The 24,263-nt window shown below is 34.8% G+C and overlaps 1 protein-coding gene across 4 annotated transcripts in view; it reads right to left on the reverse strand.

The window, feature by feature from the left end:
* LOC136031309 (serine/threonine-protein kinase atr-like) overlaps positions 1–24,263 on the reverse strand; it is a gene marked incomplete at its 3' end in the record, with an annotated part of 115,048 nt that overhangs the window by 42,952 nt on the left and 47,833 nt on the right. For all 4 annotated transcript variants that reach the window (XM_065710764.1, XM_065710766.1, XM_065710765.1 and 1 more), the window contains 6 exon segments: positions 3,121–3,266; positions 6,996–7,193; positions 11,963–12,240; positions 13,524–14,037; positions 17,246–17,576; positions 22,020–22,204. In XM_065710764.1, the coding sequence (XP_065566836.1) occupies positions 3,121–3,266; positions 6,996–7,193; positions 11,963–12,240; positions 13,524–14,037; positions 17,246–17,576; positions 22,020–22,204 (1,652 nt within the window).

Below are 24,263 nucleotides of genomic sequence, written 5' to 3' on the forward strand. Positions count from 1 at the left end.
CCAAACTATCTATGAGAACTACTCTGTTTAAAGGCCTTTTCGGTTTTTATTTATATACACACATCCCCCCATACATCAAACCTGAATCATGTCACAGCTTCTTCTGGTCTTGTTGTTAACCGGGTGAAAGTCCTGTGTGAATTCCAGCTTTCAGACCATGTTCCAATAGCTTCTTCTTTCCAAATAGAGAAGTTGGCTCCTCATCCCATTCATTGTAATATCCGAATGTCTCAATTTGTTTGCCATTGGTCAAAATTAATTCGAAAATATTTATACTTTCGTCAGATTTTATTCTGGTCAAGATCTCTATTCCCTTCCACCTTTTACATAAATCACTTCAGCTTCCTGACATTGAAATACAGCTATGTTTGGATGTTTATTCTGCGGAAATTTGTCATGCCCTTCGTTCTGCGGAAGATCAAGCAGTTCCTCTTCGTGAAGTTCATAAGGGTATTGTTCCCAGTTGGTCTTCAACTCCTGAACTTGTTTCCTCTTGCCACCGTGCAAAATTTTGGTTTTCGCTATGAAAAGATTGTGGTTGTGCGAAAAATGGTATTCTAAATGGTTTGGGCGTCCGTACAAAAAGAGTGTTTTCAAAAGCTCTCGCAGTTCATAGGAAAAATATCATCAATAGTAATTCTGCTAGGGCTAGGTTAGACCGGAATTATCTTTTCAGAATGGTTTCACAAACGCAGGTCGATCCTTATGCCGATATATGCTTATGGTCGATGCTTCTTCTGCTTATGCCTCTGATATTTCAAATGATGAATAGTATTCGTACTATAAATCCAAATTTTCTTCACTGGCTCCTGAGCTTGAGCAACTTTACGAAGAGAATCACGGAAAAAATGTTGGCTGCTTCCCAGCATACCCATTTTGTCGTTACTACTAAGTCCATTGAAAAAGCTATTTATCAACTAAAGCAGAAATCATATAGTGGTATTGATTATGTTAGTGTTATGCATCTCTAGCATGGTGGCTCTCTTCTTGTTCAGCATATCACATTTTTAATGCAAACGATTTTCACTCAGTGCAAGGTTCCAACTATATTTTGTATTGGCGATCCTAGCCCCATTCTTCAAAAAGAAAACCCTCAATGTTCCTCTTTTCTACCAATTACCGTTGCGACATCTAAACTTTTGGAACTTCTCTTCACAGACGAGCTTGAAAAAACATGTTACACTCCACCACATCATTTCGGGTTCAAACGAGGAACAGGATGTACAGATGCACTTACAGTCGTGACAAACACTCTAATTGATGCAGAATCGGCGGGGAATGTCTAGCTCTTGCTAGTCATAACGTCAAACGTGCCTTTGACTCGTTAATACACCCTGCAATGCTTCTGAAAGCTGCCAAGCGAGGGCTAAGCCCTGCAGTTATTCTCACACTTCGGGACATGTACTCTCGACTGCGTATTCGACTAAAATTACCGCCCGATAAGAATATGCCTCCAGTTGCTCGAAAAAAGCTCATTCCGGTTTAAAAAGGTGCACACCAAGGAGCAGTTTCTTCACCTGGTCGAAATAATAATTACGTCTTTGACGCTCAGGATTAATGTCCCTCCTCATTAATTTTATCGTTAAGAAATCTATCGCCATTTTGTTATGCTGACGATGTTCTGAATCGTAGTCGCACCCTGCAACGAGTCAGTGATATTTTTTCTATCCTCCGAGCGGAATACCTTAAGCTTGGTCTATATTTCAATTCTGCCAAGTCAAAAATAGTCCTTTTTAACTGGAAGAACGATCTACTAAATTCAGTCAAGCTTAGAAATTCTTCAGTTCACTCTGTCGATCCACTCGCGTATCTTGGTCTCACTATAGGTACATCTATACGCCATACCCAGTACCTCCTTATTGAACATCTAACCCAAGGACTTCCGCCTCTCATGCGTCAATAATTTCCTGCAATTTCAGTTTCAACCGGCATTCGCTAGCTAGCCTTTTCCATGCAATAACTCTCCCTCACATTCTGCATATTTCACCCTTTTGGAAACTGTTGACTAATACTGACCGAACTAAAATACGTTCACTCTTCTCCCGTTTTGCAAAATATTTACTCCGCCTTCCACCCTGGCAAAGCAACACAAAAATTGTCTGTCAGTTTAAAATTGCTGACCCGAATATTGCAGTAGCTAGAGTAATAGCTAAACACAATAAAAAAAAGTAAATATTACTGCCCAGGAGTGGTATTTTGTATTATTTCAGTAGTTCGTGCCATTTTTTTTTCTTTTTTTTTAATTGCTTATTTCGTATATTGCGCTATTCTTACTTATGTCGTTGTCGCTTGTTTCTTCTCTTTTTTTCTCTCTCTTTTTTTTGCTCCGTCTTGTTCAAAACTTTTTTTTGTATGTCTTTGTCATGACCTTATATCGTGCAGTAATTTTTAAATTTGCTACTAATTCATGGTTTATTTTTATTCGTAAATGTCGTTACTATGACAAGAGTTAGTGCAGTAATCGGTTTCTTCTTCATCTTGTGCTTTTCTTTTTCTTATTTTTTTTTCTGTGTATTTTTTCCTCTAATTAGTCTTATCATGTTATGTGAACGGCGAGTGTTCAATAGATAAATAAATAAAAATAAATAAATAACAAAGGTCTACATACATTACATAAATAAATATGAAAACTTATTTGTGATAGGTTTATTGGCATACTATTTTGTACTGGTTAATCATTGACGATTTTACATATCAAACTCCATAACGTATGATTTCACACAGCAATGCGAAAGGCTCATCACCAACATCCTGCAACCAAGAATTAGGCAATATGCCAAGATTCACTTGCGGGAATGCAGCTCAGTAACGTAGAAATGTGGAAGGCCCATTACCAATATGGAAGGCCACCAAGAAATTAACACTGTTCCGAGATTCACTTACGGGAAGATAAGCCCCGAAACCTAAGTTCTTATATAGCAGTGTGAAAGGCCTATTATATTCTGCAACCGAAAATCTTACGAACGGAAAACCTTCTTGAGGTTTGAAAAAATCCCAACATATCAAATAATTTACTATATATTTAACAAACTTTCAAGCCTAAGAAATAACAGTCCTGTGTATATCCTCGATAGTTATGCTATACTGCATCATCGCTGAGTTATTTAAAAAAATGTGTACCTCATTATTTTGTGAATACCATTGCTCAGTACCTCTTTATATGGCCAAAGAGAAGCAATTACTTTCATCATAGCATCAGGTAAGGCAGACGGTAAAAGATGTCGAACAAATGAATCCCAAGCGTTCACTAAGTCTTCGTGGAGGCCCTGAAACACCGCAGAAATAATACTGAAAAACTAATTTCAAAACATCAATGCCAAATACAAAAAATTGCCTTTTTGCTTCAAAACCTGTTGAAGTTGAATTTATAAACTACTTTAAACTTATGCTCACGAGTTAACAGCAATAGTCCAGATGACATTAGAGAGAAAAAAAAAAAAATCATTTTACTCGTTTTAGTAACAAGACGCCCTTAGCGGAGAAAAAAAAAATAATCAAAAAGAAAAAAAAAGAAAGAGCAACAAAGAACAAGAGGAAGCTAAAACTAAAAGTAGATCTTAAAATAAACTTAATGTATAATTAAGTTGCTTCTACTCAATCAATAATCCTAGGTTTACTTTTTTTTTGTACTTATATCTCGTAATTTATTTTATGTTATTGGTATTCCTGTCGGTGCTTAACATAAAGATTTTTTTCATATTTTGCATTTTTTGTAATTGCGACTGTTTCCTTTTTTCTTTTATCCCGAGGCATGGTATTTCTCACATACGTACAATGTCTACAATACGTTTTCCTTTAATGAACTTTACAGGCCGAAAGTTCTGTTTCTAAGGCATTTTCTTTTTCTCTTTTTCTGGTTTGTCATGGTTGGTCAGGTCAACTTTAGATCTTTTATTTCAAGCCAAATTTTATTGAAAGTTGACTAGAAAAAGTCGAATGAACAAAAATACTTGTTACTACTTTAGCTAAAAGCTTTATTGCATTTAAAATTTTCTCTGGTGCTTTCGGCTTTTGCAGAAAACCAAACTAAAAACGATTTCAATCCTATTATCATAACTAAAAAGTTCATTGCAGAGAATAATAAAGTTCGCCACTTTTTCTCAATCTTTTTATTTTTTCCTTCTTCCTTCATTTCAAGTACGAGTATGATGTGGTAGGTTAATTCTGAAATATGTTTCTCTATACCACAGGCTATTTAGACTTAAAAGGAATACAAAGAGTGCTTATTTTGCCTGATTTTCATTTATTTACAAACTTAACAGTCGCAGGTTGCTGCGATCTCAAACGAAAGGAAATTCAAAGAAAATTCCCCCAAGGAAAATCAGCTCCACATAATATTTTCCCTGCGGTAGATTCTCCCCTGTCCCTCGAAAAATTCCCCTCGTGCATTAATAACAATCGAAACTTTAAGTTGCAAAATCTTTGAAACAATTCTCCACAGACAATTACCCCCCCCCCGAAAAATATCCCCTGAAAAATTTCCCCACATATAAAATAACGATCGAATTTTTAAATTCAGAAGTATTTTGAAATATTAGTTTAGGATTATTAACACACCCATCAAAATTTGTTCGATAATAAATATTCAAGAAATGTGAATAATGTGAACGAATGCAACTATCAAGTATTTTTGTTCAGAAGTAACTAATTCCAGTGATTAAGAAAAGTATTAAAAGGGCCTTGGGGGGGGGGGGATTTTGACCAAAACCTTTGCAAGAGTGCACTCAACAACTTAAAACTTAATAGGAAACTTAAAGTTTCCTGGGGATGGGATGAACAGTACAGTAATGCATACAAGATACACACACACGGAGATACATTCAATTTTATATATATATATATATATATATATATATATATGTTACCTGAATGTAGAAATTCCCTTGGTTACTCAAAAGGACTCAGTCAGCCTTAGCATTTAAGGATATCCCTACCTCACTTTACAGGTTCTTTATGTGCTCATTACGCAAAACTAGGTTTATCGACATGCATTTTTTTTTATCTGAGCAGTTTAATGCATATATCTTAAGGTTAAGTAAGGAAAAGGAGGCTTTTAAGCTTTTTTTATACAATAATTGTAAATTAAAATACGAATTACAATTTACAACTAGAATGGGTTTATTTTGAAGTAGTAATCGATTTTTTTTTTCAGATATCCTTTTTGTCGCCTATATTTCATAGACTTAAAAACATTATCTCTTATTTTTTTAACAACTTTGTTTCCTAAAGCCTTATAGAAAAAAAAAAAAAAAAAAATCAAAAACCTTGAATAATATCTAAACTTATGAACTAAATTGTATTCCGAAACACTTTTCAACAATAAATTAGATTCTATCAGAGTCAACACAATAGTGTGGACTTAATAAAGAGCAAAGCGTCTGCCTTGTATTCTTTGTTTACTTAGTTTTTCCCGGCTACTTGATATGGAAGGGATTGTCGCAAAACTTGGGAGGGATTAGAAATCCCTCAATCGATTAAAAATGGAAAGTTCTAGTCCCCTTAACAAGGACCAAAAGTGACTTAATGATAAAGACCCTTCCCTGTTCCTCCTATGCCTCAGTGCCCATGGCATCCGATGGCAAGCTTTCCAGAGGGCCATTTTTTTTATTATAATCAACTTGTGAAATAAATACACCGCCATAATCAAATTGACCACAGAACCCCAGGAACAAAGGCCCAATATTATGCTAATTGTCATTGGTTGACGGATAGGTTTCATAATAGGAAAAAGATATTGGTTGGATCTTGACTCGCAACTTTCACAGATTGTTCCTTAGGTACGGAGGAGCCTACATAAAATACTGAAAGAGTGCTAAAGGGCCGGAAAATTTTATCTCCGTAGCATAAACTTGCACCCGTAGTCCCCAAGGCTAAGGGCACTCTAATGTATATTAAAAAATTGGTTGGGGGACAACACCAGCTTTTTCTTTTGATCAGCTTAATGTTTATTTCTTTGACCCTTTGGGACAATCGGACCTCACTAAACACAAAAAATAAAATAAAAAAAATATTGGTGATCCATAAATTGAGCCGAAAATCTTTTCTTTTTTCGAAACGGCTTGACAATACATCCGTAGCTCCTGGGCCAAGGGAACCCAAACAAAAAACACAAGCTGGGGGTATGAGCCCCCCTAAAAAGGAATTGGTAAGCGGCCAAAAATACTTTCTGTTGGTTGGATTGAAAATTGTAGAACAAATCCTTGTGCCAAGGGAACCGCAATGCACAAGAAATAACCGAAAAAGGATGTAGGTTAATCCAACAATGGAATACAAAAAAAGCTAAGGAATTTCATTTTTTATTTTATAGTCAACAATTCATATAATTACACGAAAGCTGGTAAAACTACAAAACAACAACGACAAAGAAAAATAAGAATGAATAATCATTTGAGAGCCAACAATTTCACTGTAAATTGTGAGTCCAAAACTTGGCTAAAAAAAACTCTTCTATTATAAATCGGCTTCACATTCAGTAAGGCTTCAAGCAATTAGGAGGGGGGGGGGTGATATCTCTTCTCTTAGTTTGTTGTGATTGCTGTTCACGTTTGAAGTGATTATCCATTTTAATTTCGCTTCATTCTAAACTATCTTTATCCATTTTAGTAAGTTTGGTTAGTTCTTTCGTTATACAGGGTGACCCAAAAAGATTCGTGCCCATGAAAATTTCAATTATGGTTTTGATTAAAAAGCTATTTATTTCAAATTACGACCACACATTAGTCAGTTTATGGCATTCACCAGAGTTTCAGCTATTTCTATCAATTTTTAGTCAATTTATGGCTTTAAAAAAGTAGCTTTTTAATCAAAACCATAATTGAAATTTTCATGGGTACGAATCTTTTTGAGTCACCCTGTACTTTCTATATTTGAAACGGGCAATAAACTTGTATATTGATAGAAATTATGGTATCTTTTTCTTAGACATAATCTCCAAATCTCTAAATTTCTCAAAACAAAATACAGATCTTTCCACCATCCTTTAAAATTCTACTTACATCCATGTTCTTCAAAGCTACGCGCAAAGTGGAAAATATCTTCAAATGGAAAAGACTGACAATTCTTTGTCCAAGGATTTTAAACATTCCAGGAAAAGATTGAAAGATGGTTATTTTCAGTGACCGAGGCATTGACTGTCCAAACTTTTGCATAAGATGCTCCAAAACGCCAAGAAAACGGATCTGAACATTCTCAGCCTGAATTAAAAAAAAATGTATAAACAGATGAACAACGAAAAATTAAGTCGATGAATAACATTTCAGAGATGAATGACAACTCAAGTTAGTGCACGGTATGCCCATTAATTAAACTGAATACATTAGTACGATCATTTTCAACACCCGCACTTAAGTATAAAACTCTTCTATTATTTTGTTGATCAATTTTCTATTTTTAATTATTTTATTGATTACAAGCGCGACATCAGAGTCTAACGAATCATCAGAAACTTAAAAAAAAGTGCACGGCCGCTTTGTAATTTCGGCAAAGCTTGGAAATTACACAGTAAAAAATGTTTCGGAATTATGCTCCAGTAACGACACAATGGGTTCGACTTTTTTCTATGCTGTGAATTTCAGATTATTGGGAGAAAGTAGCAAGAGTCTAATTTCTGCAGTTTTACAGAAAGATAGGACCTCAAGGCGGATTGAAGAATATGGTCATTTTCTACGTTTGGGACTAGGATGAGGAATAGAAACACATGTGGCTGCCTAACTACGATGCTCGTCTCATTAATTCAGAGAATTGGAGCTTTCCTGTCGCTCCTTCTTAAAGTGATAATATAAAGAATTTAGCGTTTGGACGAAAATCAATTTTAAAGTGAACTAATTTATTTTAACTCGTACAAATAACCTTTTATGAAATCAATAAAGGAGCATGACAAAATTTAATTTTTGTATGTGTACTGAAATTAGCGTACGAGATAAGCATTTCGAAGATTTTCAGGCAGTGACAGCTTAATTCTAGTGAGATTTACCAGCACAAATAGGATAAGGATAGCCCGAAACAAGCTGAGCCCTGATATAATCGAGGGGTTACCAACTACTAGAAATCATGTACACCAGGCAACGTGTACCAAGCATAGCGAAAATATGCCATGCATTGCAAAAGTGTGCCAAGTGTAGCGGAACTGTGCTAACCATAGCAGGGACTGCGCCACGAATTTTCGATCTGTTTGCACGTTAAAAATGTGAACCAGGTGGTGGAAAGTGGGCGGCCCCTCTGATCCAACTAATATTTCTCTTCTTCTTCTAAAACTATATTTAGGAACCATCTTAACTTTTATGCTCCTAGAGCTTGATTTACTTTTCTTTATATTCTAATGTTGAGTAAGCCTGTTTTTTCTTTGCTTTCTCAGTTTATGATTCCTTGCTTTCCTTTTTTGGTGTGTTGTAGTGTATTCTCTATTTTCTCAGCTACTTTTTGGTAATTTTAGGCCCTCAACAAGCTAAGCCACTTGGACCAAACAACCGCTAGTAGTTCTTGTAAAATATTTTTTTTTCAGATCCTTACAGATTTAATTGATCAAATGTGCAAAAAGCGTTTAATCGAAGAGAGGAAACAAAACCAAAGTGTTGCTCTCGCAATACTTTACTCGGCGAAGCCGAATAAAGGTTGCCGCAACACCTCACGTTGCCCATGCGACGTAGATCTAGTTTTAGTTCATTATTAACACGATTCTTAAGGACACCGGTTAGTTTGCTTTGATTAGGGATAGAATAGTGTCTCACCATGGATGTTTAAATTAATGTGAAGTGTGCGTGTTTTCTGTGCAACAGAAAAACTGTGGAAAAATTCGAAGCATTAGTCATATTGTGGAAATAGATGAATCTTTGTTTACAAAAAGGAAAAAATAATGCAGGATGAATCTTACTGCAGCTGTGAGTGTGAGTGTGCAGTATGAGTGTTTAATCTTGATGTTCTCCCTGAAACTACAGCTAACAAACTAAATAAACACCTTGCTGCTGCTATACAAATCCTTCCTGCTCCCATGTAGTATAACGAGTCTGCATGTAAGATGTGTTTGATATAATTATTCTACATATTATGAAGTAAGAATTGTTTTCTAACTTCATTCTGTCCGAATATTCTACCCCCCCTCTCCCCTAATGGACACATATGTAGCCCAAATATTATATTTCCCAGATCTTCTGTCATTTATCTTTATCTTGTCTCACACTAAGTTGAAAGAAAGTAACGAAGAAACTGCTTCTACAGTGCGTCAATGAATGAAGAACTTGACATAGGCAACAGCACTAAAGAACTTATATAAACAACGTAAGCACTGGGCGACGTGCATAACTGAGCAAATTTACAGTGAGGAAAAGTTTAAGGAAAAAACACTAAAATTAAAATAGCGTCACAAAACACTGTTTTTTTTATTATTATTTTTTGCTTGTTTATATTTAGCAAGGGCCCTTTTAAATAAAAATCTAAATATTACTCTTGGAGATATCCTAACTTAGGATATTTGAAATTAATAAAAAAAATTTATTAACGTGAACCGAGAAAGAGATTCTCTGGCACCGACAGGGATCGAACCTAGGGACCCACGATTGGTAGAACCCATTACATCCGCTACACCGGTACCAGAGTAGTCAATAGAATTATTTTACAAGGTTTTGATAAGTCGAAGAATCTTAATTTGCTCATTAATTACTTCCTGTTGTCCTGTAAGTTCAAATCTTAACATCGGCACCGGCAGTGGAGGGGGCAGGAGGATGGCGCCCCTCCCCTGGAAATGTGGGACTGTAAAGTAATTATAAGGAAACCAAAAAAGAGAGCAGAATAGGGTAAACCATAGAAAAATGTGTGTTACCCCATTGTTGGCTGCTTGTCAATAGATTTTGACACTTAATAACGAGAATATAAGTTCTAATTTGTGATTGAGTGACCCCTTTCCAGTTTTCAACAATCGTTTTTTTTTATATATGATTTGGCTGATGTAAATAAAAAAAAATTAATACCCCATTGTTGGCCGCTTGCCAATAGATTTTGACATTTAATAACGAAAATATAAGTCCTAATTTGAGGTTCAGTGACCCTCAAGTTTTCAACAACCATTTTTTTTATATGATTTGGCTGGAGTAAAAAAAAATTCATTAAAACCTCCATAGTAATGAATGGTAAGTAAAGAACAATCCTTGTCAATAAAGAAAGTATAAGAACCTAACTATTGATAACATTCAATCAAAGAATCAGCTTCTTATAGTGATCCTACATATTTATTTGTTTATTAGTAACTAGAGTAGTTATTAGCATAAGAAAGTTCGTATAATTACAGAAATTTTGGTAATTATAGCTATAAGGGGTAATTTCGGTAAAAATGTTTATTCAGGAGTGATTATATTTATCTAGTTGTCTTCCTCCTTTTTCTAGTGATAAATCCTTCTTGACAACAAGGAGCATTTTGTATATTACACAATCCTTGCCCCGGAGCTGTGGGAGGCTGGATGTACTACTATTAGACATCTTGACCTTTTTAAAATACTGATCTGTATATTGGGGAGAAGGGATTCAAAAAGACAAGGGAAACTTGTTGCATTTCTAACACTTCGTCAATATTTTCAAAGGTTTTGATAAGTCGAAGAATCTTAATTTGCTCATTAATTACTTCCTGTTGTCCTGTAGGTTCAAACCTTAACATCGGCACCGGCAGTGGAGGGGGCAGGAGGATGGCCGATTTTGCAATTATTCCTACAGCGTTTGTTTAGCAAACAATTCGGTCATAAACATAGAATCAAATTGCTCTTACCATCAATAAATCGGAAACTAGTAATGGGCATGATACTTGTGAGACAACATGACGTATTTCTAGCTTGTAAATGCTGACAAAATTAGATAACAGATAACAAAATTACTTTATACTGTCTTAGCTTGTCTACCTGGTTTATTTTAATAATAACCATATTAATTGAATGTCAGGTAGTAGAAAATAAAATTGATTTTAAGAAGAAAGACCGTATTTTGATGTGCCCCTAAGGATTTTCTCAGAATTTTTTTCTCAAAGAAATAAGTATTCATGGAACATGATTTTTTAGAGGTTTAGTGAGGTTGGTAATCACAGCAATGAATCACTATAAAAAACAAAAAAGATTCAAAGTTTTTTTTTCCTGCAACCCCTTTGCCAGAGAAGTTAACCTGAGGTTGATGAAACAATTCACGCTACCGGTAGCACACATCTACCTACTATTCAGTCGCTGACTAGCCAATGTCGTAAACTGAGGATATCAAAAACACGGCAGTGGGTCATAGGGGTTGCCCCAATAACATTTTGGTGAAATCCACAACCTGAAATGACACCCAAATTTTATTACTCAAATAAGAAAAATGTTATAATATTTAATAACTATTTCAACACGAAGAAGAATCAAAATTAAATAATACTATCCCAATGTCATTTCAGGGTAGACTTACAAATGGGCGTCATCAGCAATAACATCAACAACAAAACCGCTTTGATGACAAACATCATTTAGTAATGTTAAGCATTTATATAGAGGGAATAATATACCCTTGTTTACCTATCATATCGTCAAAATTTGGAATTCTGATCAAATTTTACTATTTCAAATCCAGCCGAAGATTTGACATTAATCATTGCCAATTATTAAGGCAATTACTGTCAAAGGGCAATAGACAAAACTAGTCAAGACTGGGACATGAATCTAGATAGGGTTAATCTACCACTAGCGCGAAGAATATCCAACACAATTTTATGTGTCAAAATAAAGCCCATTATTCATTGACATATTTTCAGACCCTTCTCTTAATTAATTCCACGCAAAAAGTTCCTAAAGAAAGCATGAACGTTCTAATTTGAGTATCGGATGAAAATTATGCAAAAGTGACAGTTACCGTCCAGTTGTGTCTATGATAATTTTAAATTAGTAGTCGTTCAACTATCTAACAGAATTTGTAACTGAATGATGAATCAAAGGGGAAAAAATAATGAGACAAAACGCACGATTTTATCCTTTTCGGCTATAGATATGACTGGATGCTGTAATTTCCCACTTGAATCCAGTGACGCTAGATAGGCCAGCTCTTCTAGAACTCTATGTGGGGCCATAGCATTCTGAATCATCAATTGGTATGTCAACAGATATCTGGTAGAAGCTCGCATTTCATTGAGTCTAAAACCATTAGAATGAAGAAAGGTTTCAACTTGATCTGCTTCACTTCGGCTATGGCAAAGGATGACCCGCGACCAAATAACTGGGAAGCCATCACGAAGCATATATGCTAATAAAGATACAAAATATCTCCGTCAAAATACAATGTGCCACACTTGAAAAATAAGCAAATTTTATATAAAAACTAACTTAGTTTACTAATTGCTGGTTAATTTTTTCATCACCAAAGAATTCTCACCATAAAAAACAATTTGCCTCTTGATATGACTAAAAATGGGCTCATATCACTTCAAATAAAGAATGTATCCGGGATTTCTGTTGGGGGTAAGAGGGGGGAAGAGTTACAAAGAAATGCACCAAAGATTTGTTTAAATGTATTTCATCACGTTTTTTTTTTAAGTCAGAGAAACATTTCAAGAAGTTGACCCCCCCCCCCCCGAATAAGGCCTTGCTTCGGATCCTTGCTTTTTTATAACCCAAACCGATCGAAATGAACCAGCCGAAAGGTTGCTCGAGAGAAGTTTGACAAAAAAAAAAAAAATTGAAAAAATGTCCTTTAAAAGTTTAAAGTACCAACGACAGTGACAACAAAATCTGATTGTTTCATTATTGGTTAAGTGAAATCTTGCACATCCTTATTTATCTTCTCTTATCCTCTTATTCTCACAGCACAAAAAAAAAAAAAAAAAAAAAAAAAAAAAAAAAAAAAAAAAAAAAAAAAAAAAATCTGAAATTAAATTTTTTGAAACTCCCCCACCTACAGTTATGAAGCTATCGGCAGTAGCGGGCACCAAATTCTAAAAACAGAATTGGGTGAAAATCAACCGATAAGAAGGTAAAAGCACATAACTAAAAACACTTTAAGACAATACATCTTTATTTTTAGGGTGGCAACCAACAGATTGTTAATGTTTAATTTCCTTTCTATTTTTAAAAACTAATTGTCAAATTCAACTAATTAGTATTGCTTCTTTTCATTCACAGTGCAACCTGGCAACACGGACAAAAATGTCTTAAAAGTCTCAAAGAAATTGATCAGTAATTCAATTTTTGGCTTACAAAAAGGCTTAAACAAAGATGAACGAAACAGGCGGCACATCATGATTGATTATTAGCTTGACCAATGAATACTAAAAAACTTTTATACTCAATTTGATTCACTCTTAATATAAGTTAATCATTTTCCTAGACAAAATATGGCCAACAGACCAATATGACAGACAAACACCGAAGCCGAATGTCCAAGCATTTATGCGAAGCGAAACCTGCAAAATATTATTTTCTCATTAGGAAATTCGTGCACTTTAATCAAGACCATTAATGTACATTCCTTTTTTATGATTTGGTTTTCTAAAAAGGTCAAATATTGCTACGATAGGATTAAACACTCACCAAAAGTAGAAACTGTAGACAACAGATTAGGCAAATTTTTGAGCAGAGAAATTGATTTTCTATTGCCCTTGGCCGCATATATGACTAGGAGAGGTACAAGCTCTACTCTAATAATATCTTCACTTTCTTCAACACTTTTACCGTCTAAGACTTCAATCAATCTTTGAATAGACTTAGTTTCATCACTTCTTTCATCTGTGATAGATTCAGCAACAGTGCTGAAAAGTTCTTGATAATGTTCACGAACAAAACTTTGCTTAAAATAAGAGCGAAGGATATGTTGCGCATTGGATGAAACAACATTTTCACTTGTAACCATTAGTCTAAATAAAAAAAGACAACACTGGACACGAATATAATCGTCAGTGGATTGACACAATGATTCTACAGCGGCTAGAACAATACACAGTTTATTTGACTCCTTTTGAGACAAAGCAACAGTGAGCATCTCTTCTAAATATTCAACTATCAGCGCTCTGGATTCATTTATATGACTTCGTTTTTGCGTGGAATCCTGTAAATAAAACAAAGACTGTTACGATGAGAATATGGCTGTTGCAATATTTAGCAATAGAGTACATTAATGCTAATAAGAGTAATACTCCTAGTCTTAAGAATTCATTAATTGCGAATTGTACGGTCGTTAGCCCAAACAATAGACAAAAGTTCATCAGATTGCACTTCTTCATAAATTATGGAGCTTTTAATAAATTAAAGGGTGAAGGTAGACCTGAAAAGCCTTGAAGCCTATGCCTTAGATCACTTACGAAATTAAGAAGTGCTAAAAGTCCAAGCTTGATCGATCAAGCTTGTACGTGTGGCCAAAAAGCCGTTACTCATTATCAGGTACACTTTTGCAACATTCATATATTATTTCAAACGTCCTTTCAGAATTTTCCAAGCCCTCCAAGCTACAAAAACCCCCCAAAAGAATGTTCAAATATTGAAGTTAAAGACTCTTCAAAAAATAACGAAAACAACAAACAACGTATCCACCCCTTAAAGAAGGGGTCGTATAGTTTTCCTATAAGTAATTGAAAAAGAAAGCAAATTGAAACGAAAATTAAATACTGAAACAACCCATTGAGAGAGTTTATTGCTAGCACATTGGTCTATTAGAGAATATGATGCAAAGTAGATTTTAGTTACGGTAATAAACAAAAAACAATTTTATTTCGGAAACGCAATCACGAGCTCCAAGATAGATAGGCTTCATTTTGTGCTATAGATCTAATATTATGAGATTTAACGTTTAATAATATCGATACTGCATTAAAATAAGAGCAAAATACTTAAACGGATTAAACATAAATATATGACACATAAAAAATAAATATATAAACTTTTACACAATCATTAACTAGGGTGCAATATTCCCTAAAAGCTTTAATTTAGTATCCTTAGCCATTCCTGAGATGTTACAAGATATACCTTTTTGACCACCTGGATGCACATATTTTCTTTTGATTTATTCATGATACCCAAAGACATGTCCTGATAGTTTTAACTTAATGCCATTAGCCCTTTCTGCCGCTACACACATATGACAACCTGGATACACAAATAGCATTCTGATTAATCAAATCCCCTTTTTCCTATATCCAGTATCCCCCTTTGTCAATATTCCCTTACCAATAATAAAGCCTAATGTAAACAATGGGCAACTTGGATAATTTACATCTCTTGCCCAAGGGAGAGCGGGGGCCATGTCATCCTTGAAGGCAGAGTTATTTAACCTTACGACTATCATGAGCAAAATGACAATCTAAAAAATTGGTCAGATGTCTATGGAGGTTGAGGGCGTGGAGAGGAGGAGCTAAAAAGACCTAGGGAGGGGGGCTGTCAGCCTTCTAGTCATTTTTGCATCCATGAAAGGGCACTAGAACTTTCCATTTTTAACCGAGTGAGCCTTCTCCGAAGTTTCTACAACTACTTCTTCCATATGAAGTGGCCTGGTTAAGAAAAAAAAAGTGATCCATTGAAGAAAAATCGTTCTTTACTTGTGAGGGCTGTTTTGATAAGAAAGTTAAAACAGGAATAAAAAGAATAAATCAGTCGAAAGTCAGTTTTTTTCTTTACAAAACAATATGAATCCAAAAAAAGGAACGAACGACTTCCTTTGTGAAGGAAGAATTAGGTGAAGAATTACGCCCAAAAACTTTCGAACCATGAGGATGGGAATAAGCTATAGAAAATCTAAGATTTTCAATTATACAATATATTAAAAAAAAGCATTAAGCCCCAAAATGCGAGGTTTTGATAAAAAGAGCCTGAGCGAGTGGAAGACGGCTTTATAAAGCTGGGGATTGACAGAAAATACCACTATGCCATAGCACAATCTTTTTTACCGCTTAAAAAGGTCACTGGAAATTTTGAATTTAGAAATTAAGTACTGGAAAAAAAAAAAAAAAAAAAAAAAAAAAAAAAAAAACACGTGTTCGTGACCACCCATCTCGACCATCAATCACAATACAAGGTTTCACAATTTTTGTATAAAGGATATTGAAATTTATGTGACAGGCTTCACTAATATGCTCAATTTAACGACACGATTTTATCGTGATTACTTTTAGTTTTGGGGGTGTTTCCCCCTTTTTCTCAAATTTGGAAAAATTTTCTGAGGCTCATAATTTTTTATGAGCAATTTTAAATTTAACTGAGCTTTGCACACTTGTAATCACCGTAAAACGACCATTTTTTCGATGTGTACTTTGTTATGAAAACTATAATTTTTAAAATATCGATACTTTTTGCACGAACTGCTCTTTACTTACTGCTCATTACCACCAAAAATTTATACTTTTTTAATAGTATTTGAAAAAGACTTGCTTATATAGTTCACTGTCAAATAAATATCCTGTATTATAAAATAAGAATGAATCACTTGTAGGTTCCATAATTTATTAAAAAAAAGATACATTTCTTGAAGAAGCCCTAACATTTCCTTTTACAAGGAATACAAGGAGAAAACCGGGTTTCTCCTACCTTGTACATTAAATAGAAAATTTTTAAAGCAAAAATTTCCAAGAATTTTGCACGTCAAATTCAGCACCCTATTCAGTTAAAAACTGTAGCCATCAGAAAAAACCAAAAAGAACACTTGATTACCAATGTTCTATACGTGATATTTTGAAAGGACGAGATTGATTAAGGTAAATTTTAAGTATAGGAGACAATGGCCTGATCGAATAGCACTAAAGGGATTTTCCGTGCTTACAGATTTCTACTCGACTTGTCCCACTAGGAAAAAGTAAAAAGGACTGGAAATTTACTGGATTTCTTGGGTAACATAACATTTCAGAATCCAAATTTTCTACGAGACCACCACAATCACATAATTATGGTCTATCACCTAATGCGCATAATTGATATATTTTTAGTGTAATTTTGTTTCAATAAAATGACGGAATAAATAAAAATATTAAAGAGATAGTGGTATGAATAAATGAGCATCAGGCTCACATTACCCCGGAACCTAAGATAATGGAATTTAAAGATATCAGTTATAATTAAGAAATAAAACACCTTTGGTCACTACTAGGATCTGGAATCTTATTTCGCATACAATTTCTAAAATAATTTTTAGAACTAACAGCATAAAAATCCAATGAGACATAAACTACCAATAGAAAGCAGGATCCGACACGTACACGGAAATTTCTTTCATTGATGGCTGGGTGGTTATGGAGCAATACGACAATCACATAAAATAAAATGATTACCATATTATAGACTAGACTCTTTAGAACATCAGCCACAGCCAATTGCGTTGCCTTATTGGTGTTGTTAAACAGAGCAAATGTTTGATGGATCAATTCTAAATCATAAATGCCATAATCCTGCAAATGTGTCGCTAAACGTGGTATTATGCTAACTCCACACTCTGTCACTATAGGCATGTTACTCTTAAAAATTGTCATGTAAATTTTAACAATCTCTTTCGTTAGTCCCTGAGTCTTGCTGTTCTTAATATGGCACGTTTTCTTATCTTCTGATCGAAAGCACAATCGACATCTCAGAAGAAGAATATGACCCATTATGTTTTCCTCTGATCTAAAAAATAAAGGAGATTAGTATTGACAGTATTATTCCAACAAAGCGTTATAAAAGTTGTCATAAAATAGATGTTTTGTGATATAAAAACACTTTGGATCTCGACAGCTCAAGAGGTTTCATAACATCAAGATGAACACCAGAGTTAATGACTATGAGAAACACAAGCCGGTTCCATGCACAAAAATTCAGCTGCTTTCAGTATGGCAGTAATGCACTCTATTATTTTTCTTTTTGATTTCAATTAGATGACGCTATACTTTCTGTAACACTTTTACTTTTGATAAAGAATAAAGGCTACGTTAAAGCGTCCAAGGTCCAATTTTTTTAAAGCTTCTAGGTTTTGAGACATACAACTCAGGCTGGTCTCATACAGAATAACTATCAGTTCTATCAGGCACGTACGCAGGAATTTTTTTCGGGGGGGGGGGGGGCAAAACCTTCGAAACAGCAGATATAAAGTAACAGTTTTTTATTTAGTAATGCAAAAAGCACGTGTATAGGAAAATACAGATTAACTTTAATCTGTAGTACTGTGGCGGATGGGGGGAAGAAGACTGAAGCCTCAAAAGTACGTTTTAGGCTCAGGTTATGTTCATGGCGATTTAGAACCAGTTATTAATCTATTACATCCCACTTAAAGGGAGATTTTAGGGTTAACAGTACAATATGGGTGCTGTGGGGGTAGTTCTTCTATTACAAAAACGTATATTATAATGAAAAATCATAGTTTCCAAAATTGATCCATTAAAAGCTGTACTTTATCCTGAAAGGGGGGATAAACGCCCTAATATCAAAGATAATTCTATTTTGCTATGGAAAGCAAACTCTCTTTACAAAAAAACAAAAAAAAACAGTACGATTGTTAATTACTTCAAAGAGGGTAAAAAGGTTAGACAGAAAATGGGTTAATAATTGGGCAGTGACTTGACCGGATAATTGCATGCTGTAAAATCCCCCAAAAAAGGCTTCACACATGTATCTAGATTCTTAATAAATGTCCTACTTTTGCCAGAAATCCCAAGAAACCATGGGGAAATTAAACATTTCACAAAATTTCGGGGGGGGGGGGGGTTTAGTCCCCCTGCGTACGTGCCAGAGCTCTATATAGCTGCCCTCAGCCCGATTACATTGCGCCAGGGGTATTACTTGATCAGTTGTAAACTGATGGCAATAATATTTAATCTGTATGATCTGAGGCACAATGGGGTCTAATGATGCCCCCGACAGCCCCCTTCTCCATCTTCTCATCAACTTCTCAGCAGAAAGATAGACATTTCACATTGTTTGAAGAGGAATCATGCCAGGATGTTTAACTTCGATTGAAGAAGGCACAGAGTAGACCCTTAACCCCTTCAGCACATCTCCTCTTCCGTCTACAACCCTTTTAATGACGACTTTTTGCGGAACAATGGCGCATACCACGTTGGAAGGAATTTTGGTTCCTATTATTAGAGAGCCAAAGTGGAAAAGTTCCCTTCCACACCCCCTTCACCCTCTCACATTTGTGGCTTTTAAAGGAGAAGATAGGCACCTTATTTAAATCTGTAATTATTGCAGCGTTTTTAGTCATCAGTTTCTTAGTGCGAAGTTCTTTCAGCTTCAAACAGACGTTAGACTCAAAAAGAGGCTCAACTTTACTGATTTACTTCTACACCTTACGACAAGAATGCAAACCAAACTAGATCTACATTGCATGGGCAACGTGAGGTGTTGCGACAACCTTTGTCCGGCTTCGCCGAGTAAAATGTTGTGAGAGCAGCACTTTGGTTTTTTTTCCTCGCTTCGATTAAACACCGAAGTTGTTAATCTGTAAGGATCTAAAAAAAAAAATACTAAGTACACTAACTCGTAAAAGCTGCAAACCCCTCATTGAAACAAGCAAAAGTTGCAAACCCCTCATCCCTGAAGATGATTGTAGCCTACAGCCGATTATTACTTACAAGTCCCCTACATGTCTTACCACTGGAACCAAATTGGTCTTACCATCAAATACGCCAGAAACAAATAACAGGTGCACAAACTAGCAAAAGTTGCGAACCCCTAATTGTCGAGGATAATTATGAGCTAAGGATAATTATGAGTTAAACAGCCGACTGTTGCATAAAACTCTCTAAATGTCTCACAATTGGTATCGGCCTATTTTTGGTTTCAGTATGTACCTTACTATTCAAGTTGTCAACCCCTTTAAACTTTCAAACTGGTATATCTCTTGAAAGAATTTTTCTACCGAAAATGAATGACATATACTTTGATCAGCTCATTAAGAGCTATCGACAGCCATCTTGAAAAAAATCTATCTGTCTTAGTTCAAAAGTCGATTTTTTTTTTGCTGTAGGCCAAGTTTCTAACGTCATCACTTAAAAAGGAGCAGAGGATAAACTGTAATTTCTTTAGCAATGACAGACATTTTAAAACTTTAAGAGGCACATCTGATACCATTTCCCTACCGCAATCCCAAGTGCAAAAAACCAAGTGATAAACTCAGCTGAAATCACGAATAGAAACAGGTAGAAACAAAAGATTTTTGGCCCCAGGCAAGAGTTCTACGAAGCTTTCCAAAATACAAAGTCATATTCATCAATTCGGCTCAAGGTCCCCATTTTCCGTAAAAACCGCAGAGGTTAGACCCTTACCACTCTCTAGGAATAAGCTGAAATCGGGGTGCAAGGAAAAGAAAACACGACAAAACCAAAGTGTTGCTCTCGCAACACAATAACTCACCTTCAATTTTTCGTTCACTGTCAATCCTGTAAATTTTGTTTTTGAAAAGAAGTTGTTCACCTACTGGTTTTTACGGCAGTATAGTTAGTTATCATTTTGGGTTTAGAATGTCCAAATTCAGCTTGAAGAAGATTCCAACGTGTAAGAAAAACTCCCAAAGTTTTTATTTAACTCGAGATTATATCTTGAGTTAAATAATCGAGTTCTTGTCATATAAATCTTGAGTTCTAATTCAAGATTAGAACAAAACTGAAATTTCAGTTTTGAAATTGCAAAAACTGATAATCACAGTTTTAGCTTTATTTCATATTTTTGTTCGCATTATTAATTTTTGTTTAATGACGGAGCAAAGAATGCAGACTAAATAACCAAGCTTCAACCCTCGTTTCCTATACATACTGCAAATGTTGTTTTTGAAATTGTAGGAAGTTGTACATATAGCCTACTTAGAAACTTGAAAATAAATACTTTACACTTACCAAGAAATCTGATAATATCAAAAATATGTTTTCGTTAAATTAAACTAATTCATTTTCCATTTTATAATAAATAGTTTAATTTCTTTATACGTAAATAAATGTTTCACTTATGACAACAAAATATAAGGTGTTTCAGTTTAATTTGTTTGCAACGTCTACAGAGTCTAATAAATTTTAAGTTAAATTAAACTTAAAATTTTAAGTTAAGTTAAACCAATTCATTTTCCATTTTATAATAAATAGTTTAATTTCTTTATACGTAAATAAATGTTTCACTTATGACAACAAAATATAAGGTGTTTCAGTTTAATTTGTTTGCAACGTCTACAGAGTCTAATAAATTTTATACTCTCATATTAGCTACAAAATAGCTGCTTTAATTAGTCGTCACCATTTAAAAACCAAAAACATGCAATGATTCTTAGCCTGTACGATTGCATACAATAGGTTCATGGCCAATAGAACACCCCTCCTCTTCTAACCGTCGACTCTTTAGCAATAAAGTAGCATATGGTGCCCAGTTTGAAGCGGCAAATAAAAATTTCTGAACTGCATGATCAAAGGAATTTCATTAATCAGCTCTAAACTGAACAGGCAGGTTCTCTGGGTCTCCCGATAGTAAAAATGATGAGTTTTAAAGGAACATTCAATTAGCTTTAAGCTTATTCGGAACGCCATTGTGGGTCTAGGGAAAAGAGCAGATGAAATTTCAAAAGCCACTTCTGAGCCCAAACTACCTTCCACACCAAAGTGTTCACATTTGCTTGGAATTTATTAATAAAATACTTATAGCCGGGAGACTATGATCAAGAAATTTTAATTGCTAAACATGATAGCCCAGGGACTAGCAGGCTTCAAAGTTTCACTGTTCCAGGGTTTCTCCTCGTGCGTTCAATTTGATGAGGCGGGGACAAAATTATCCGTGACAATTACACACATTTATGGCATTGAGCGAGACAAGATGTACATCATAGCAAAATACAAACCATGCAAAAAAAAGAAGAAGAGTTTCCAATTTCGTTTTTTTTTTTGGAGGGAAAAGTCATAATCTAATCTTTATTTAAATACTTCTTCGGTTCAATATGTCATGTAGCTTGTTGTTATAATTAACTTGACAAAATAATCCTAGAAAGACAGCATTATGCAGTGTCTATGCCTTCCCTCAAATTTTTATCTTCGTCAGAGGAAATTGTTAGAGCTAAGGTCTAATAGATAAACTGTAAAATTTTCATTTACTCACATAGCTAAAAATGAGGTCTTCGACAAAGAGCAAATGGAGGGTGGAGCAACTTGGACAAAAGACAACAAGACATCCGTATTTTTTGTTTCAAGACTAGAGCGAACTATATCCAGTACCAACTCTATGCTCCCTGACTGATGACAATAAAGAATCCAGGGGATCTCACCGACGACATCACTAAGATTCTAAAAGAAAGAGTCAATTGTGAGTTATATATACTTTATACACTATTTGAAATGTGTCTTCCCAAATAGAATAGCAATGTCAAGAAAATAAACCAACGGTAAAAAATTTCAACATGTGAAGTTGCCAAGGTCTGTGTAGAGTTATCCCATTAAAAAGTCCTATTAGACATAACAATAGAGCTCAATTCCATCACCGTTTTTATTTGAGATTTAATACTGCTTAAATAGGTATGTTCATATTATTCAAAAGCCATAAATGCTCCAAATTGAATAAATAATATTTATATAACAAATTTATGGTAAATCGAAGAGTTCATCACAATTACTCGAGGTGCAACGGTTATTTCTTGCTATAGGATTTAACGATTTTTATTCGTAGAATAATCCGGTCTACGAGAACATTGAGAGCAAATCCTAGTTTATGGCAATTTGTGTCGCATGAATGAGTGTCGAGAATAAATAAGAAATTGTTATGGAAAACTTATGGCTTACCATTGAAGGGAGAATCAACGAACAATTACTGGGATAGGTTTCAGTCTTGCATATATTCCTTTTTTCCTTCTCTTTTTCATTCTTTTCATATCCTTCTGATCGACACTAAAATTCATCTCACTTGAACTTTTATTCATTTCATTTAATTTATATGATACTATAAAATCTAACTCTAATACAACGATATACAAAAAGAGTAAAACAAAAGAGAAAACGTAAAGACAAGAGTCGCAAAGAAAGAGTAAAACAAAAGACAAAAGAAAAACGGCGAATATTGCAGCCGCAAAAGCTGAGCTTGTAGAGGCTTTATCACTAAGACAACATTACAAGTGCAAGAAAAACAGCATTTAATATTAAATTGATCAATACATCAATAAATAACAGAAAAGTGGCAAAAATTGAGGACAAAAAATCAAAATACAGAATTTTTACTCCAGTTTAAAAAAAAACAACAACTAGATTTAAACTAGGTCTACATTGCATGGGCAACGTGAGGTATTACGGCAATCTTTGTTCGGCTTCGCCGAGTGAAGTGTTGCAAGAGAAACACTTTGGTTTTGTTTCCTCGCTTCGATTAAACGCTGAAGATGTCAATCTGTAAGGATCTTAAAATAAATACTAGGTACACCAAATCGCAAAAGTTGTAGACTCTTCATTGCAACTAGCAAAAGTTACAAACCCCTTATCGCTGAAGATGATTGTAGCCTAACAGCCAATTATTACTTACAAGTCCCCTAAATGTCTTACCACTGGAACCAAATTGGTCTTACCATCAAATACACCGGAAACAAATAATAGATACACCAACTAGCAAAAGTTGCGAACCCCTCATTGCCGAAGATGATTATGAGCTAACAGCCGACTGTTGCTTAAAACTTCCCTATATGTCTCAATTGGTATCGGCCAATTTTTGGTTTCAGTGTGTGCCTGACTACTGAAGTTGTCAGCCCCTTTAAACTTTCAAACTAGTGTATCTCATGAAGGAATTTGTCTACTAAAAATGGATGAAATGCACTTTGATCAGCTCATCAAGAGCTATCGACTGCCGCCAAAAAGAAAAATCTATCTGTCTTAGTTCAAAAGTTGACTTTTTTGCCGTAGGTCAAGTTTCTAACGTCATCACTTAGAAAGGAGCAAACGATAAATTTTTTTAGAAATGAGAGAACTTCTAAAGTTTAAGAGGCACATATAATACCATTTATCTACCCCAATCATAAGTGCAAAAAAACCGAATGATAAACTCAGCTGAAATCACGAACAGAAATGAGTAGGAACAATCGGTTTTTGACCCCAGGCAAGAGCTGTGTGAAGCTTTCCAAAATGCAAAGTCATATTCATCAATCCAGCCTAAGGTCCACACTTTCCGTAAAAACCACAGAGGTTAGACCCTTACCACTCTCTAGGAATAAGCTAAAATCGGGGTGCTAGAAAAAAAAAAACACGACAAAACCAAAGTGTTGCTCTTGCAACACAATAATACGTGATTTAAATTAATTGTGATTATTATAAATTATTTCTCTAGAGATGTGATATTAGAAAAATATGTAGCTGAATTAGAATGGTACGC

This window comes from Artemia franciscana, chromosome 9 (assembly GCF_032884065.1).
Source record: "Artemia franciscana chromosome 9, ASM3288406v1, whole genome shotgun sequence".
NCBI classification, from domain to species: Eukaryota; Metazoa; Arthropoda; class Branchiopoda; order Anostraca; family Artemiidae; genus Artemia; species Artemia franciscana.